We start from the raw sequence: 18,037 nt of genomic DNA on the forward strand, positions 1-18,037 counted from the left end.
CCTTACTCGTGTTATTTGTCTGTTTAGTACTTCTCTTTAATAAGCCGGGTGAGCTTTTTTGAAAAACCAGATTCAGTTGTCAGAAAAATTCTTTATTTGTTTTGATGGCTTAACATCACCATGAGTTTAATTTAATTCCTTCAGGAATCATCTCCTGATCACTGTCTTTGATCAGAGGTAAGTAAACTTGTTTTTCTCAGCCTAAGCTCCAATGCTGAGATGCCAAGAAATATTTCCATGCACTCACAATCTGGGAAGTGAGATAGGCATCCCTAAGTTATTGCTATAAAAATCAGTTACTGCTGTAAATTCAGCACTCCACATGTTGCCAGGGTGGACTCACTGAACAGGTCAAAGCTGCGTGGTTCACTTCTTCTCACACAGGAATTCCTTGGTCTTGTGCATTGCTGAAGGATAGGGCTGCCACAGCCAAAGGTACCCAGGCTCACCAAGGTACCCACATTCCAGCTGTATGGTGTTCCATAGCACCCAAAATCTCTGCAAGTCTGACCACAGAGCCCCACACCTGCAGATGTGGTACAGGTCAGGACTCCATGCAGCACGTGTGAAAGCTTGCATGTTGTTTTTCTATGCAAATCTGCCTGACAGAGAATAGAGAACCTGACCCCATCCAATGGAGCTTTCACTCCAGTCGTTGCCTAATTGCCTGCAATCAAGCCATATTGCCCCTCTTCCTCCTCCCTCCCTCAAATACAACAAGTGAAACTTAATTTGTTTTTTTCCTAGTACTGTGATTGGGATGATATGTCAGACTCCTGCATTGATGCCTTGAAGCCTTATTTTAATACTAGCCTAAATATATTCTTGGGCATTTTATTTTGTATCTGTATTGTTCTTTTTTTAGAATAGCCTTCCCTCCCCCACTTTTTTATCCTCTGATAAATATATATTCCTTTATATTCCCTTTTATTTCCCTTATATTCTCTTATTTAATATGTTCACACCAAGATGTTTCCAGTAAGATAGTCTTCTTCATCCCCTTCATTGTTCTAGCAGTACCTCTTGGTACCTGGTCTAGTCTGAATAATTCTTTTCTAGACACATTTGACCATGTTTTACCACTACAGATTATGAAGATATTATTGCATTGCTTTCTCTGCGTCACAGGATCCTCTGCCTTCTTGCACAGAAGTCTGATTATATCACATGACTAGTATATCTAATTATTTTTGCTCCTCTGCTCTTATAAAATTTTTTTGGCTCATTAAGATCATCTCTTTACATTATTTGCTAAAAATTCCATCCTATTTCTGTTACTGCAGTCCTTGAGGTCGTGAAGGTACTCCTGCGTGACACTCCAATCCTCTTCTGTATCAGAAGTACCCTCCATTTTTTGTTTTAGCAGATTTTTCTTGCTCATTTACCTCCTATTTTTTGTGCCAAGATCATTTATGAGAAGATTAAATAAGATTGTTCCCAAAGTGAATCTAGGAAATTCCATTAATAATTCCCTTTCTCCTGACAGAAGACTTCTCTTCAGTCAGTTTCTTATATGCTTTTCAGTTCATATGTTTGATTTTCTTCAGTCTTGATTTTCATCTTAATTAATATTATACAAAATACCTTCAGGAGTCCAGCAAGATTAGGTCTAGAATCTATCTCTGTAAAGAACACAAAATCATTTTATCAAATAAATATATCAAACAGGTCTAGAATAATTTAACCATGATAAGTGGTGTACTTTTATGCTACTTCTGAGCCTTCTTTATCTTTTATGATAATGTGTCATAAAATCCTGATCATTATTCAGCTCAGGGATACATACTTTGGCAGCTACCTGGTTAATTTATTCTCTTTCTTGGTTAAATCTAAAAACTAATATTAAGAGATTGATATCTCAATTTTATTGTTAATAAATTAAGCCCCAAATATTTGATACTTCATTCAAAATTAAAATGCTAAAACGAGAAAAAAATAAGCTATTTTCCAATATTTTGTTAATAATTATTAAAGAGTCTCAGAAATGTTTAAAGAGGGGAAATATGAAAACAATGAAACAGATATAAATGTTATTGTGGATGGCATTCATAAATTCTGTAAACATCATATAGCCAAATTTCAATTAAGGACCATGCTGTTATCCCACTGTGGAGCCCTACATGACTTCCTTGTCCCCCAATATGAATCAATCAGACTCAGCTGTGACATTGCACATCCTTAAAATAAATTTCAGCATTGATGTGTTTTAGATTCAGAACCAGATGTAAACAGCAGGTGACCCAAAGAGGAAGGGGTTAGAAGAATTGGCAGAACATTGGGATGGGACTTAAGCTGAAGAAGTGTAGATTTAACAAAGAGCCTTACTGAATCTAATTGAACCTTACTTGCTCTTCCAATTTGATTTAGTTCATCACGAAGTTTACAGGTCAGACACAATCTGAAGCAGCCAAAAAAGCATTTTATGATTCATGTAAAATTAGTCAGGCTGTGTACCTTAGGCCATTGGTTCAGAGGCATTGCAGAGGGAAGTGTCACCTCATGAATCACCACTATGGCACATGTTAGTGCTCTTTCCCATGAGCTTGTCCCACAGGTACTGACATGCTGTAACTCAGTTTTGGTTTGTCTTCAGGATTCGATACAATCTTGTACCACTACAGAACACTGGTGTGTTTTATGGACAGAAATTAATGTACACATTGAGATAAAGTAATCACGATTAAGTAAAATTCTTAGCTGTTGGTAGCTCAGAACTGATTTTGTGACTATATGCCTGGGACACAGGATTACATTAAGTCCAGAGCTAAGAAAAATCAGCCCAGACTGGAGGGGGAATCCATTGCCAGGACATATTATCGTAACTCCTCAGTCTTCAGTGCCACACCTAGGTGATTATTTGAGATTTAAAATAAGAAATACAGCAAATAAAGTGTTTTTGTGAGAAGTGAAAGGCAAAATTTAGCAAAGACCTTTATTAGGTGCATTTGCAATTGAACTTTACACTCTTTTGTACAGGTCTACCTTTGTCTTAAGCACTGATTCTCTGGGTGGGGAGATTTCAAAGTTTGAATTCCAAAAATAGCGTTGCCTTAAATGCTGGGAAATAAGCGGCATTGCAGGTTTGGTAAATCTGAAGGTTTTGTTCAGCCACTTAGTCATAGCTGCCCCCTCAAGCAAGAGATAGCAAAAGGATATTTTTTTTGAGAAGGTGGGTCTAGAACAAATATAATGACCTGAAACTGCATGGGTCCTTTGTATCTTATAATAGAAGCAGAGGTAAAAGATTTCCTACTGTAGAGTATTATAAAATGGCTAGAGCCAATAAACTGTACATAATGATTTTGACTTCATGTAATCAGCAAAGCTCCATTGACTTTAATGGAAAAACATTGATTTTCACTAGCAGAAGAGCTGAGTGGAAGGAGGTGCATTACTGATTGTCTTGTTAATGTGGGTAATTTTCCTGAAATAATACTCAAAAATAGAGATTAAGGTTTTCTTTTGTTTCTTTTGTAGCTCCATTCTGCAGGTCCTTACACTTTCAGTGCCAAAGCTGTAACAGTACTACTGCACAAAGTGCAAGGAACACATTCCAGAGGAGAGCCTGAATTTATTGTCTTTTTTCCCCCCTGATTTGGATGATCCTTCACCAGTCCTGAGGCACAGCTCCTCTCTCCAACTGCTGGTATGCATTACTTTCTGCACTTATACAGTGTCTACCATGGAGGCAGAGTGAGGTACCTGAGAATTCAGCAGCAATGAACAGGACACTCAACTCCCTGCCTTTTGCATAGAGTCAAGCATTACCCTGATTGAAGATTTTTTTTGGAGTCCATGTTATTCCATGTATCAGCAGGATTTGGCCCTACATGTCACAGTTACTGTGATAATTGTGGACAGATCTGGACATGGCAGTTAGGATAACACAGCTGAGATTCCCAAACCCAAACTAATGTTCTGGATTTGGTTTTGTAGCTTGGGAATGAGAAACTTTCATCAAAGTGCAAGGACTGGCAACATTTCCTAGGCTGGTTCAGTTTCTGTTTGCAGACCCATGTGGCTTTGACCACATGTAAAATTCTCACTTAGGCTGGTTCACCTGTTCGCCATCAAATCCACCCACTCAGATGCAAATCCATAAGTCAAAAGGCATTAATGTGGAAAAAGAACAAAAGAAACTCAAAGCACCAGTGCTTTCTTTCCTTCCCTCCCATACGCATTGTCCAGCTGTGACAAAAACATCTTTAACACTGCTTTGTTCTTCACTGAAGAGCTGATCCTGGACCTGTTCATGAACATTATGAGTATCCCTCTGTCTGACCATATGCAGTACAGGTCAGGGGCTTAAATACCAAACATTTCAGTTTCCCACATTGCAACACAAGGCTTGCTTTTGCTCAAGTACACAATTACAGTTTTGATTTCTACATACAAATAGATAACCTCTCATAGTATCATATTATCTTTGCCTTGACTGTGGGATTATTGCAACTGAATAAAGTGCTAATGGAAACCCAAATGTTGTTTCATTAACTTTCATTCCAGATTACAGCCTGGCCTGGACAACATCACAAAGGTGTGCTGACTAGAGGCCGATGGACAAGTGCTTTAGTTATCTTTTGTTATCTTTATGCTTTGTGCAGACCTCCCTTGTCATACAAGTTATCCCAGCTGAATTTGTGCTTAGATGGGCTCAGTGTGTTTGCCTGTTGGCATGTCCTGTCCATCAGTGAAAACCACTGCACTACTCTAAAACATCCCAGCAGAAGCCAGGAGTTTTTTCCTGGTGTGCTTACTGGATTTTCACAGTAGGGTGCTTTACTGTAATGTACCTGAAGTGCAGGATGAAGTAATGTACTAGCAATGCCACAAGTGGTTTCCTGATTGGTTTGAGCCAACCTAAAACTGCACTGCTGCTAAAAAGCATTGTTCTACCCTTAATACTCTCCCTATGTTCTTACTATGCTGGCCTAAGTGAAACTGATCTTGCAACAAAAACAGGTAAATTGTATCAGCTCCCTCATCTCTGCCCCTGGGGCTGCACTGAGGGAGCACTGGGACAACAGAGAGAGTAGGGGTGTGACATGGAGAGACATGACTTCTCCCTCAGCAGGAACATGGCCTTTGATGTGTGCTCTGGTTTCAGCTGAGATAGGTAAATTTCCTTCCTCGTAGCTGGTACAATACTGTGTTTCAGATCCGGTATGAGAATAATGTTGGTTACACACTGATATTTTAGGTGTTGCTAAGTGGTGCTTGCCCCAAGTCAAGGACTTTTCACTGTTTCATGCTCTCCCAGTGAGGAGGTACACAAAAAGCTGGGAGTATAGTCAGGACAACTGACTAAACTGGCCAAAGGGATGTTCCATACCACAGAAAGCCCAGTATATAAAGTGGAGGAGTTACTTGGAAGGGCACTGAGTGCTGCTTGGTGATGGGTTGGGCATCAGCCACTGGGTAGTGAGCAATTATATTGTGCATCACTTTTTTTAAAAAAAATTGAGTTCTATTTATATTTTACTTAATTTCAAGTATTAAACTGCTCTTATCTCAACCCTGTGGTTTTACCTTGTTCTGATTCTCCTCCTGACCCCACTGGGGTGGGGAGTAGGGGAGTGGGTGAGCAGCTGAGTGGTACTTAGTTGCCAGCTGGAGTTCAGTGATGACAATAAGCTTAATCCAAACTGCAGCCTTGGTTGTTTTACATTCATCAACTCCAGATCGAGAGAACTCACCTGTCTGGAAGCATGGGCTGCAGCTCAAGTGCTGGTGGTCACACTGTGGGAATCAGTTACTCAGTGCAGCTATTATGATAAACCTGCACATCTTGGCTGCTTGCAGTGAGCACCATCAGTTGAGTTAAGCTGTCTCAGGAGATGTTAACTCAAAAGCAGACAGCTGGAAGTAAAAATGCAGTGAAACTAAACAGTGAGTGCTTTCTGTGGCTGCACTTTAACCCATGTCTCTTATTGCAACTAGCTGTCCAACACAATTTAAAATTAAAAAGCATCTGCATCTCCATAGATGTTAAGTCAGAAAAAGAGAGCCAAGAAGGTGATTGGTTGGACAGCCAATGTCTCCATGGCCCAATTTTTTCTTTTCTGAGTACCCCTCAAGTCCTAATGCCTCTGGCTCTGCAGATACTACATAGAAAGGAACACATTTGTATGTAAGGTAGAATTATTTTTTTTACTGGTCCTCTGAGCAAGCAGGAGTTTGAGACCATAAATGAAACATAGGATGTATCTTAGGGTGGCTACTCCCATGCACCTGTGCTGTAATTTGAATGTCAGAACAGATTTACCTGGAGATGGAAGCAGTTTTGCTTTTGAGTCAGATATCACATTTGAGATCACATTTGAAGAGCTGTTCCTGGCCATTAAATAATGCCTCATTGGTTTAATGCTGCTTGATGGCATCCCTCAAACAAAGCTTTTTCTCTGGTAAACATGTCAGAAGTAACATGTTTGGGTTTTTTTCTTATCTTTGATCATTTTGAATGAGACCACTTTGGTCAGAAAAATTGTTAGAATGCTGGTCAGGTAAGGCTCACCTGATACATGCAGGAAGACAAACAGCACACAGTTATGTTTGGCTGGCACGTGAATGTTGCCTCAAGCAGAACATGTTAATGATCATCACATCCTCTCACACTGCAAGTGATGCCCTACTACTGGCATTCAGAGTAAGCACTGGGAGACATCTAAGGTTTTCAGAGGAGAAGTCAGAAGAGTGTCTCTTTTAAGAGTACTACAGCAAAAAACAGTGACCAAGAAGCCAGTGAGGAACAGAACAGGAGAACAGAAGACTGAATCTAAGACTGAGATTAAGAAGAGACAAAAATGGAATGAGCTGATTACACAGAGGACCTAAAGGTTTGGGAGTGAGGGGAAAGTAGCAATTTTGCAATAAGCTGGAGAGAACAGACAACTGCCCTCAGTCAAGACCAAAGGAATAGGGTGGTCCAACAAAGAGAAAGGAAGAGACAGATTGGAAGGAGAATAAGATAACAGGAAGGAAAAATGGTAACTATTAAAAAATAGGGGAAAATAATAAAAAATAAAAACAAACAACAACAACAACAAAAAAGGATAAAAGGCAATAAGATAACAGGGAACAAAAGAGGAGTAGTCCCCAACAATACTGATATATACTGAATTAGGCAGAAAGTGTTATTCAGTCTGTTCTGACAACATAAGCAGCACTGTGCAGTCCTTCCTGATACCCACTATTGTACCAGTGACAAGACATGACAAGAGCTGCTTTGTCTTCCCTGCCTCGTGCTGCCCTGCTGGGGCAGAGCTGGCCTTTGAGGAATGACGTGTATGAGGTCAGTCATAGCAAATCTGCTTTTTATCCTTCTTGGTCGCACTTTCATCAACAAGGCCTTATTTACACTGAGGAGTTTTTGTCAATTTTACTATTCCCTAGCTGTGACAAGCAGTACTGTAAAAGGTCTTCTGGTATTTTTACCTCAGACTCATCTCAACATATGACACAAAAAGAGCAATAACACTGCTTTGGAGAAGTCTCCCATGATGCTCTTACCACTGCAGTTACTGACTGACAGAGTTAAGACTGCTTTGAGGCTGATACCCAGAGCATTCTTATTGCCCTCCACAGTGCATGGATTAAACCAGGCAGCTCTAAAATTAAAAACCTGGTATCTGACACGGGAAAACAATCTCCCTGTTTTCAGCTGTCATGTCACCAAAATGGTTTTTCTTTTTCTGTTATAATAATGAATTTTGTTACAATCAAAAATTAAAAATTTTGTGCTGTACTTGGTACAAGTAAAACCCTTAGTATGGAACAAAGGTGAGGCAGGAAATTTTGGCTTTCTCTTAAAAAAAGGACATTAAGAACTGGGAAGAATGATCAAAAAGAATTCTCTCAAAATGGTCTCTGAAATACTCCATGTTTCAACTGGTTTATAAAGAAGGGACTGGAGTTTATGAAAAGAGATGAGTTCAATTGTTTTAAATCCAGAGTAGGCAGCTGACGCTGATCAGTCTGTGACTTGTTTATAAACATTTCCATGCATCCTTGTGAAACAGGGACGAGAGAACTTCTTTATAGTCTCCGTCCTAGACAATCCTCTAGGAGCTATGGGAGATGCAGTCTCCTTTTGCATCCATTTGTAATGAAGAATTTGTGCAGATCTGTAATCGCCTACAATCTGTTATAGAAATATGACTATTAGGTTAATAACAGCATGCAATCCAAAGAAAAAAAATACTGTCAATATGTTCAGAGCTCGGAATAAGTGAATTTCACCTGTGTGTACTGCATAATATATTCTTTCCTTTACAGCTTCTTGGTGTTAGTTCATGGCACTGGTCAAAAATGAGGCTTTAGATAGTTCAACTTTCTGCATCAGTATAAATGCATATGGGCATGAAGTCATTCATGGCAGACAGTGTCTGTAATGCCATGTAAATGAATTTTAAAAAGAAAGAATTTGATTCTTTCCTAGGGAAGTGTGATGAATTGCATTACAACAGAGCTTCATACATACAGTCAGCATCTTGCACAAGGAGGCCAGGATTTTTAAAACTGCACAGCGAGCCTTTTCTGGGTCCCTGCAGTCTGAATAGAAACCCACACATCCTTACTATTTGCATATGTCCCCATTATGCTTTGGAATTCAGAGAAGACTATTCCACACTGAGGAACAGGTATTTCTTTTCTTTTCTTATGGAAATTACTGTTCCTCAGATTGTCTAGAAGTTACTGAGCAGTACTAAGCTATGTTTCTCTTTCTTCTCTATAATATTATACCATTTTCCCTATCTGTTCTTTTAATCCTACATATCACTTCCTCTTTGTGTTTCTAAGGAAATATGACCAGTTTGATAGTAATTTTTTGCTATAAATCAATCTATCTCCATAATGGGTAAAAAGCCTCTACTGCTAACTGAGCAATAGAGCTAACTTTAGACAGGTTTTATAATAAGGTTTTGAAGCCTTTTTCTCGTTCAGCCTTAAACTTCTGAGAACATTACACTTAAAAGCTGAGTTTTCCACAGAAATAAAAGGTAAATATTGGTTAATCTTTTACAAAATGTAATTATCTGCTCTGTCACAAAAAAAAAAAAAAAAAAAAAAAAAAAAAAAAGCACCACCATAAAGCTTTAATGATAATGGTCCTTAATACAGTTTCAGTTAGCATCAGTAGAGAAAATTGAAATGAAATATGTTAGGGAATAAAGTGTTTTTAATCTCAAAACCAAAACAAAACGAGGAATCAATCTGTTACTGAAATACAGGAAAACTGGTGCTTACAAACACAGCTGGACTGCAAGATGCTGTATTTGAGCTTCACATGAACAGTAGTACATGAGGTAGTTTGAAGGAAACTTTGAGTAATTAGATTTAGAAAGGGAAGTCGAGAAACTTCTTAAAAAGAAAAAAGTGCGTGAAGAATAGTTCCTCACACTTAAAAAAAACCCCCAACATATCAGCTAATGAAATACCAAAACTACAGTTCCTGCCTGTATCAGATGCTTGCATCAATTGAATCACTCCATGGTGACTCATCCAGGGCAGACAGCACTATATGACATGATGCCATGGAGTGGGAAGACTGAAGATCTCCCCAGCGATTCTCTAATAAAAGCCAAATACTTCTTAAATTGTATGGCTTCTGATTTTCCAGGGATAACACGCTCAAACACAAAGGAAATGCTATTGGTCGGATAAACCTCGGCCGAAAAGAATTCTGAAAAAATATGGATATAGCACCATCTACTGACATTATGGGTCTTTGCAGGTGGATGTTTAAAAATCGGGAGACCCACGGGTTACAATACCGCGGCAGCGGTCCCCTAACTGGCACAGCTTCGATTCCTCCTTGCATTTACAGCTCTGTAAACTCAAGATAATGCTGATCCTTGTCTCAAGGGTTTAGCAAACGAAAATGAAACTAAGAAAACATGGTATCTGAATAGAAAAAAAAAAGATAAAAAAAGGGAGGAAAAATGAGACCAAAAATGAGTAGCTGAGTGAGTCAAGGTGTGTCCTGGAGCTAAAGGAGGATGTTGCTAGTAAAGGGAGTAAATTCTCAAGATGTCATTTGAAAGCCCCAACAGTTTCCTTCCTTTTGGTTTTGAACTGTATTCATATGGGCCATCCATACAGTTTATCAAAGTCAGTGGAACTCACTATTAAAAGGGTTTCCCCCTCCTCTATCCCATGTAATTTCCTGCTGGTGATATAGGTTGACAAGAGTAAGGGCCTGCTTGAAGACCAGAGTTGGTGTAGACAGCCAGGTGTGTGGAGGAGGGTAGGAGTTCGGTCATACCAAAGGACTGTCAGATTGTCTCAGTTGCAACTTGTAATTTCATTATTCCTGGGTTATATTTAGTTCATTGACTTGATTTAGACATAGAAAATAGTGTGCAAACAGCCAAGATGGAAACTTGTTAGGTAGGGTGAGCTCAGCTCAGTCAAAGAAAACTGCTGCTGGAGCTGCAGAGCAGGTTTATTGAGTCTTAACAGAAGAGCAGTGAGAAGAGGTAATGCTCTTCTCCCAGCTCCTAGCCAGGGTGTCCCCATGGCATATACCGTCTGTCCCTGCTGCTGAAGCAGAAACCGCAGGCAGCATGCCTTGCTCTGCCAGTGGGGAGCAGCATGGGGAGCAAAGTAGGGCAAGACATGGACCTGGGATACGCTGATGAGGACAGGATGAAAGGTTAATACTTTTGGTATCAACTTTTAGAGCCATAGCACTGCTGCTGTTTTTGGAATACCATAGAATCACAGAATCATAGAATGGGCTGGGCTAGAAGGGACCTTAAAGAGCACCTTATAGATCAATCTTAAAGATCATCTGTAGGCAGGGACATTTTTCACTAGACCAGGTCCCTTATGAGCCTCTGTGCCAACTAAAACATGACCAGACCATGCTCCCAGAGCCACACTGGAAAGCTATATAACCTTATATTTCTGTAGATGAAACTGAGATGGTCATCCTGCTAGATTCATACTAGCCAGCTGATCTACTTAGCTCTCCCCTGTAAGAAAAAGATCATGTGCTTCACATTCCTTGTGAAGCACTTCCTCAACTTTTTGACCTGGATTCTTTGGTTCTAATAAAATGTATCCGCAGTAAGTAATAAATATTAAGAAAGCAAACTCAATCTGTGACCAAATTTTTTTTTTCCATAAAAATAGATGTTTGCTGAGTGGAATGGTATACAATACTGAACCCAGAACGTGCACAGAACAGGATAATGCAGGTGAACCCCCAGAAGTCAGTTTCCTGTGTGACTTTGTCTTTACTCCTTCAGAATGACAAAGTTGGTGTTTAATCAGAGGATTTTCATACTTTCTCCATACTTCATAAAGTACTTTTATTTCTCTCAACCTCAGATATAAGTCAGTATTTTAGATGATGTTGCACATGTCTGTATCAAGACAGAAACAGGCTGCATACTTGAAAATTGTTTAAAGAACAGCTTTTAAAATTATTTACAAAATGCATATCTTTCTCCATACTAAGAACAATTTTCAAGAGACGATTTCCTTTTCTGAATCCTAAAGCAGCCTTCTAAGCAGTGCGGAGTTCAGAAAGCATTATCTTCACTTATCTTGAGGTTACACGAACACCATTTCTCAAGGTGCCGTTTCCTGATGGGCTTAATTGAACCTAAATACAAGGTGCTGCTACGGCAAGTGGTGCTCCTATCCCAGGCGTGCTTGTAACTATCTATGGACTTGGCTAGGGAACCAGCTAGGATGGAAACTACGAATTTGTTGCAGTCTTAATTTGCAGGTGGGCTGGCGCCCTCCTCTGTGGGGGTGCAGGCCCACGGGAGCGCTGATGTCCACACCTGCCCGCAGCCCTCGGCCACACCGAGATCGGAGTCTGCTGATCATGAAACCCTACTCTGAGGCCGTTTCTTGGCCGTTCTAGCTCTGATTCACACAAAAATGCAGTCTCAGGCGTAGACTCCCTCCATGCTTACATCTGCTTTAGTGTGCGGATGCTGACCTTTTCCACTGCAATAGACAAAGAGGCATCTAAGGGCTCCACTCTTTAGTGTGAAACAGGCAGTTGTCAATCTTAAATCACGTAAGTGCCCAAAAATCAAAGCCATATTATAAGCCTCTTAATTTCTCGCGCTGTCTTTGCACAGTTTCACACCCAGGCTTGCACAAACGTGCGAAGCCCATCTCCCGCACGAACGCCGGGCAGCAGCGCAGGGCAGGGCAGCGCGGAGGCCCCGGCCTGCGGACGGAGCTGCGGGGCTCGGCGCTGCGCGCACCTCCGCAGGCCCGGCGCGCTGCTCTGCCGCCTTCCACCGAGCAAAGCCGCTCCCCGCGCACGGGGCACGCCCAGCGCCCTCAACACCCACGTCCCGGTATTCGCCAGCCCCAGCAGCGCACGGCAGCACCGCGCGGCTGCGACACAAGCAACCACCGCCCCGCCTAGGGCCAGCCCCACTCCCCTCCCTCACCCGCAGCCGCCACCGAAGCGCCGCCCGGCGCCTTCCCTTCCCTTCCTCCCCTCAGCTGCCGCTCCCTCGCGAGAGGCGCCGCCGCCGCCGCCGCCGCCCCGCCCCGCCCCGCCCCGCGCGCCGCAGCCCCGCCCGGCCGCGGCTCCGGCGGGCGCAGAGCGCCGCGAGCAGCCATGATGGTGGGTCCGGGGCGGCCGCGGAGCCGGGCCGGGGCGGGGCAGGGCGGGCGGCGCGGCCGGGCACTCGCTAACCTGTGCGCTTTGTCTCCCTTCACCCTCCCTGCCGCCGGCCGTGCCCCTCCGTGCCCCCTGCCTGCGCCGCCGCCTCGCCCCCAAGCAGGAAGGCTCGGACGACGGCCCAGATTTCCTCTCGGAGGAGGACCGAGGTGTAAGTGCAGCGGGGAGGCGTCGGGACCCGGCGCCTGGGGCTGGGCGAAGGGGAAATGGGGTCGGCCCCTCTTCGGGGGCCTCCGGGCGCTGCTGGCCCGAGCCCGCCGCGTGGGTGTCGGACGGAGGCGGGATGCCGGGCAGCGAGCGTCCGGGCTGTCTGTCCGTCCGTCCGTCCGCCCGCCCGCCGGGATCTGCTCCTGGCACAGCCTCCCGCTTATATCGGCGTCTGTGTGCGTGTGCTCCTCCTTGTTCTGTCAGCCAAGTTTTGGAAGGACAGTTCTTTCATGCTGTCGTTGGAATAGCTGGGGAGGGGGTTGTGGCCGGAGATGGCTGTCCTCTCCCTGCGGCCCCCGCTCTCCCGCTGCACACGCCCGGCGGGGCCGGTCCTGCCCAGGCTGACCGGCCCTGGAGAGAGCCAGGTTCCATCGCCAGCCGCGATCTAGGGCCTGGGTGATGCAGTCCTGGCCTCCCTTCTCCCTTCAGGCCCAGGGGGCTCTCCCTTAGATAGCAGTGGGACATTTACATTGCAGACACATGCTGCATAATAAACTCACTATTGAAGAGAAGTTCTGTTGTTGGGACAGGATGCCACAATGACGTTTCTTACTGGGAAAACCTTTTTCTCTGCCTTTCTGTTTCTGGCCTTAGTTTCTCTTCTGACCGCTGTATCCATCTTTATTTAACTTGCCTGCCTCACTTAAGCAACAAATCAGCTAACCTAGTGTAATTTAGTCAGACTGATTATCCCTGTCACTTAGTATCTTGAGAAAGACCAACTGTGAGCAAGGCAGGAGAGCAGCTTCAGGGTTGCTTAGGTTCCCTTGGCTGTTGGTGGTTATTGAAGTGACTGTATACAGTATATTACTAAAAATACAAAAATCTGAAAAACACTGTGTTGGTATAATGTTTTATCATGCACACCATAGGCAGATGTTAAATTCATTGCATTTTATGTTCCAGTTTATGGCCAGAAATTTAAAAAGGCGTTCTGATAGTGTATCAGGCCAGTTTTGGCCACTGTAAAGCTTTTGTCTTTACCTAAACAGCTACTTTACTAAGAATATCGATAAAAGAGAGAGAAAGTTGTAGTTGTCAGTTGTCGTCCTTTGAGTGTCTCAGAACAAGGGCTGAAGAGCTTACTAACTGTGGAGTTTATTGACATAGGTATTTTACGTGGGTTGTCCCTGGTACTTAGGAACAGCCTTTGATGCGCACAGTTAAGTTGCCTTTATCTGAAGGTTCAGGTAGAACATAACAATGTGGATCTGACCTCCTGTGAAACTTGTTTGTTTGGCTGGTTATTAGTTTTCCCTCTAAGGCTACAGGTCGTTAAGAGTTCACAAGGTAATTTGAAAACCGTAAGAAATCTCTTAGCAGTCTTGTATGTACTGTTGTACGACTTGCCATCTGAATTGGCTAAATGCAGTCTTTTTTTTTCCTCTCCTGGGTCTTCATCCAGTACTGAGGAATTAAACTACAACAGTGGCCTTCTCATTTCCCTGATTTTTTTAGGGTTTCTTATTTTCAATCACCGATCACTGTAGGGGTTTATTTTTTTCTCTTCTGTCTAAATGCCCGGGGTTAAAACACAGGTTGTTGTCTGCATGATTTTGTTTGTGATACAGGAAGTTAATAAAAAGCAATATGGCAGTCTGTTCATGGATGGATTTGCTGTGCTTTAATCTTCAAAACTGTAAGACTTTTTTTCTAAGTAGGAGTAGTAAAAATAAGCATCTTCTTTCATAAAATGATTCCCTAGTTCTGATTTGTTGCCTTTCTCTGCAATTAAATAATGAGTAGGTCAAGCCTTTATTTGAAAGCATGGATGGCAACTTCTGGTTGGAGTAATTGAGCTTTTAGTTTTGAAAATCAATACTCTTACCTCTGTTGAATTCAGATATTGCCGTGACAACTGTACTTCTACTGCTGCAGGAACATGTTTGTTGGCTACAGCTGTGTTAAGTTTAATCTTGGGATGGTGGGATGAAAGAGGGCTGGAATTTATGCTGATGCCACACAGAAGAGTAATTCTCAAACAATGGTGTTACACCATATGAAGCCTTTTCTGGAGAACTGTAAAACAGAGCACTGAGAATCATCTTTGAGGAAGTAGCAGTGGGTGGTCTGTAGAAGGAACTTATTATAAATGGTCTGCATAAAATGAACTTGTGGGAATTGCTTTTCTGAATTTCACTTAGGAAATGGGATAGGATTGAGTTTTCTTGGTGTAACTTGGATGCTGTTGAGATTTTTCTGCTCTCTCTAAAGTAAACAATACATGCTTTGTAAAGTGGTGTAGTATTGCTCCATTAGTACTGCCTTGTGTATTTTATATCTGTATAATCTTTAGGTAACACTCATTCAGTGGAAATGAGCTATCCTTTAGAACAGGTCTGCTGGAAACTCAGTGCTGTGAAAACACTTCGAAAGCTTTTGTTGTAAGGGTATTCTTTGTCCCCTTGTTTTGTGTATTTGAATGCTTGTAAAGAATCAGCTGAAGGGTCCTTTTACTCTAACATTTTTGAAAGAGCTTAGAGCAGGGAAGTTGCTGTTAATGGATGACATTACCTAGGAATGTAACACTTGGTTGTTTCCCTTGTCTGTACCAGATTCCTTCCATTATCATTTGAAGTGTAATTGATCCTTAAGCAAAAACTTAGATGTTAAATCCTCTCCTTGCATTGTGTTCTCAGTTAGTACTGTAACATTACTTGGCCTGGGTTTTGGCTTCTGGTGTTTTCTAGATCCTTTGAATAGAACAGGGACTTTCTTGGTATAGCATAGGAAACAGTAAAGTAATTAAATCAGGTTTTGTTTTGCAAGTTGTTCAGCATGGATGTAAATAACATATGTAAGTGTAAAATTATTATGCAATATTGTATGTATTAGTCTTGGAGGGGGGCAAGATTAAAAGACTACCCTATCTCCATTTTTTGCATACTTTAAGGTACTTGCAGTTTTCATCTGTATCAGACTACTTCTATTTTTTCATTTTCTGCTTCCTTTGTCACTAGAAAACCATCCATTGGTGGCAGTTTTATTTTGGAAGTAGTGATGCAGAGTTTAAGTTTGTGGTGTGGTGATGTTGTTTGTGAATTCAATTTCCAGTAATGCAATGTGATTCGTTGTGTCACATGAATACATTTAAAGCCCTTCAACTTTCTGATTGTCTTTGACACCTTTCATAAACGCTTCATTACCATTGCAGATGAAAACATTCCCTTTTGGCAGTCAGGCTACATGGCATAACTTAACATATGATTAAACTCTTCAAAACTGTTACAAACTTAACTCAGTATAAATCAAACAAATAGACCTTTACAGCTGTATGTCATGGGTGAAGTTGTCATATTTAGTTCTTAATTTTCTCAGCACAGATAGGACTTTTGTATCTGAAGTTGTGAATAGTACATATGATAAGGCTGCACTGCACTGCATGTGCTCTAATGGCAAACTTGATCAGCTGTTATACCGAGTTCTAGAATTTTGTATAGTACCGCTTTGAAAAAAAAAAAAAAAAGAGGTGCGAAAGTATTTTGGTAGAAATATTTGTGACTGTGAAAGATTACAAAAATACCATTTCGATAATCCGGATGATTTTCTGAGCTTACTCAGTCTGTTAATGTATTCTGGGGGGACAAGAGAAAAACTAACAGTACTCAAGACAGTGTAACCACAAAAACCTTTTTACACGCTGAAAAATGTGGTGTCATGACATAAGGGAGACATTGGTATGTCAGTATATTTTTCTTTCCTAAATTAGATGGTAAGCACTTTGGAAACTCAGTAGGATCTGGGAGATTCTGCCTCTAAGAAGTGATCTGCAAGAAACCATTGCATGATAATACACCTTTGTGTGAGGCAGTGACCCTCTAAACCTTGGGAAAACAAAACAAAAGGCGATGCCCGCATCACATGTGTGAATATGTTACTGTGCAGTCATTTTAATGATTTCCAACTTCACTGTAAGGAAAAGCTATGTGTAAGAACTTTTGAACAGGTACATTTTGCTAGCCTTAGCAGAATACGCTAGACTGCATGGTGCTGGTTTACTTTAATACCCTAATTCGAAGATCCGTGAGTCTGGTTGCTGCTACATAGGCAAGAGTTGTGCATGCATCGAGGTTAACAGCAAGACTAGAGTGGGATCTGACTGCTGTGATTTAATATAAAGGTAACTTTATATTAAAAACAAGATGTGACAGTTGATGCTTCTGTCCTAGAGCTTTTCCAGTGCCTCACAGCGTTCCCTTCAAAAACTGCTCATGTTTAACCTCTGTACTATGTGTTGAGAATACTTACAGCATTTTTGTACTTAATTATTGACTTAAAAAAGCAATCCTGAAAAAAATGTGTGGAGAAAAAATCCAAATCTATGTATGGTAAAGCATTTTTTTATACTGTAGAATGGGGTATTTGTAGAAAAAATGCAGCATCAGAGAAAACACCATGTCTCAGTAAAGCATATGCCTTGTGAGCATGATGTTGAAATATTTTTTGACAATGTGATTGGAAAAGATTTCAGGGTTAGCATTAGTGCTTATAAAAACATTCCAAATGTCTGTTGGTCATGATGATGAAATTGTCATGGGACAAATTCCTCTAGAACAACAAGGGTGCAAGGGAGAGGGGACTTGAATTTCCAGTTGGGCTCTAGATGAGGTTGCACCAAGTACTGATGCCTTTGGTCCAGTTACTGCCAAATACTGTGGTGCTCAGATAATATTTCAGTTTTGCTGTATTTGATCATTGTCTCTTTTTTTTTTTTTTTTTTTTTTCAATGTGACTGGAATTGTTTTGTGAAAGAGTTCAGGTTTCATGTACTGTAGAAAATAATATGTGTATTCCTTGCACTTTTGCCATTTCTCATGCTCATTTTGAAGACATCAAAGTCTTGGGTTTGAGTGTTTTGCTTTGGGGTTTTTCAGAAAAAAATATTTCCAAGAAGACTTAGTTCTGTGAAGTTCAGGATATTCTTTTAGCCTTTTTCATTATATGATGAGATATGTTGAACAGAATAGTGTGAGTAAATCAGGTCTATAACTGCTCTTGCTTCTTTGAAATACAGAATCACTTTTCCCCTTAAAAGTACCTTTCCAATTTTTAATATCTTTATAGTTATCTTTACAAGTATTTTTACTTTACAAGTATATTTAGAGCAGCTTGTCAGTTCAGAGGAATGGGGTGATAAAGAGAAAAACCTACCAAACTTGTTGCTATATGTAA

The 18,037-nt window shown here is 41.3% G+C and overlaps 1 protein-coding gene and 1 long non-coding RNA gene across 3 annotated transcripts in view; one reads left to right on the plus strand and one right to left on the minus strand.

Moving 5' to 3' along the window:
- Positions 1-11,290: 11,290 nt before the first annotated feature.
- LOC128789969 (uncharacterized) lies at positions 11,291-12,503 on the minus strand. Its single transcript, XR_008431595.1, has 2 exons — positions 12,423-12,503; positions 11,291-11,964 (listed from the first exon to the last, which is right to left on the minus strand). It is a non-coding gene; the product is annotated as an uncharacterized LOC128789969 (long non-coding RNA).
- Positions 12,504-12,546: 43 nt separating this feature from the next.
- SNX6 (sorting nexin 6) overlaps positions 12,547-18,037 on the plus strand; it is a 29,809-nt gene continuing 24,318 nt past the window's right edge. Inside the window, exons 1-2 of one of the 2 annotated variants that reach the window (XM_053946420.1) lie at positions 12,547-12,601; positions 12,762-12,809. In XM_053946420.1, the coding sequence (XP_053802395.1) occupies positions 12,596-12,601; positions 12,762-12,809 (54 nt within the window). In that variant the 5' untranslated portion in view covers positions 12,547-12,595. Of the gene's footprint in view, positions 12,602-12,758; positions 12,810-18,037 lie in introns of both variants that reach the window. The other variant, XM_053946419.1, reaches the window with a different exon arrangement.

The sequence above is a fragment of the Vidua chalybeata genome, chromosome 6, assembly GCF_026979565.1.
Source record: "Vidua chalybeata isolate OUT-0048 chromosome 6, bVidCha1 merged haplotype, whole genome shotgun sequence".
NCBI classification, from domain to species: Eukaryota; Metazoa; Chordata; class Aves; order Passeriformes; family Viduidae; genus Vidua; species Vidua chalybeata.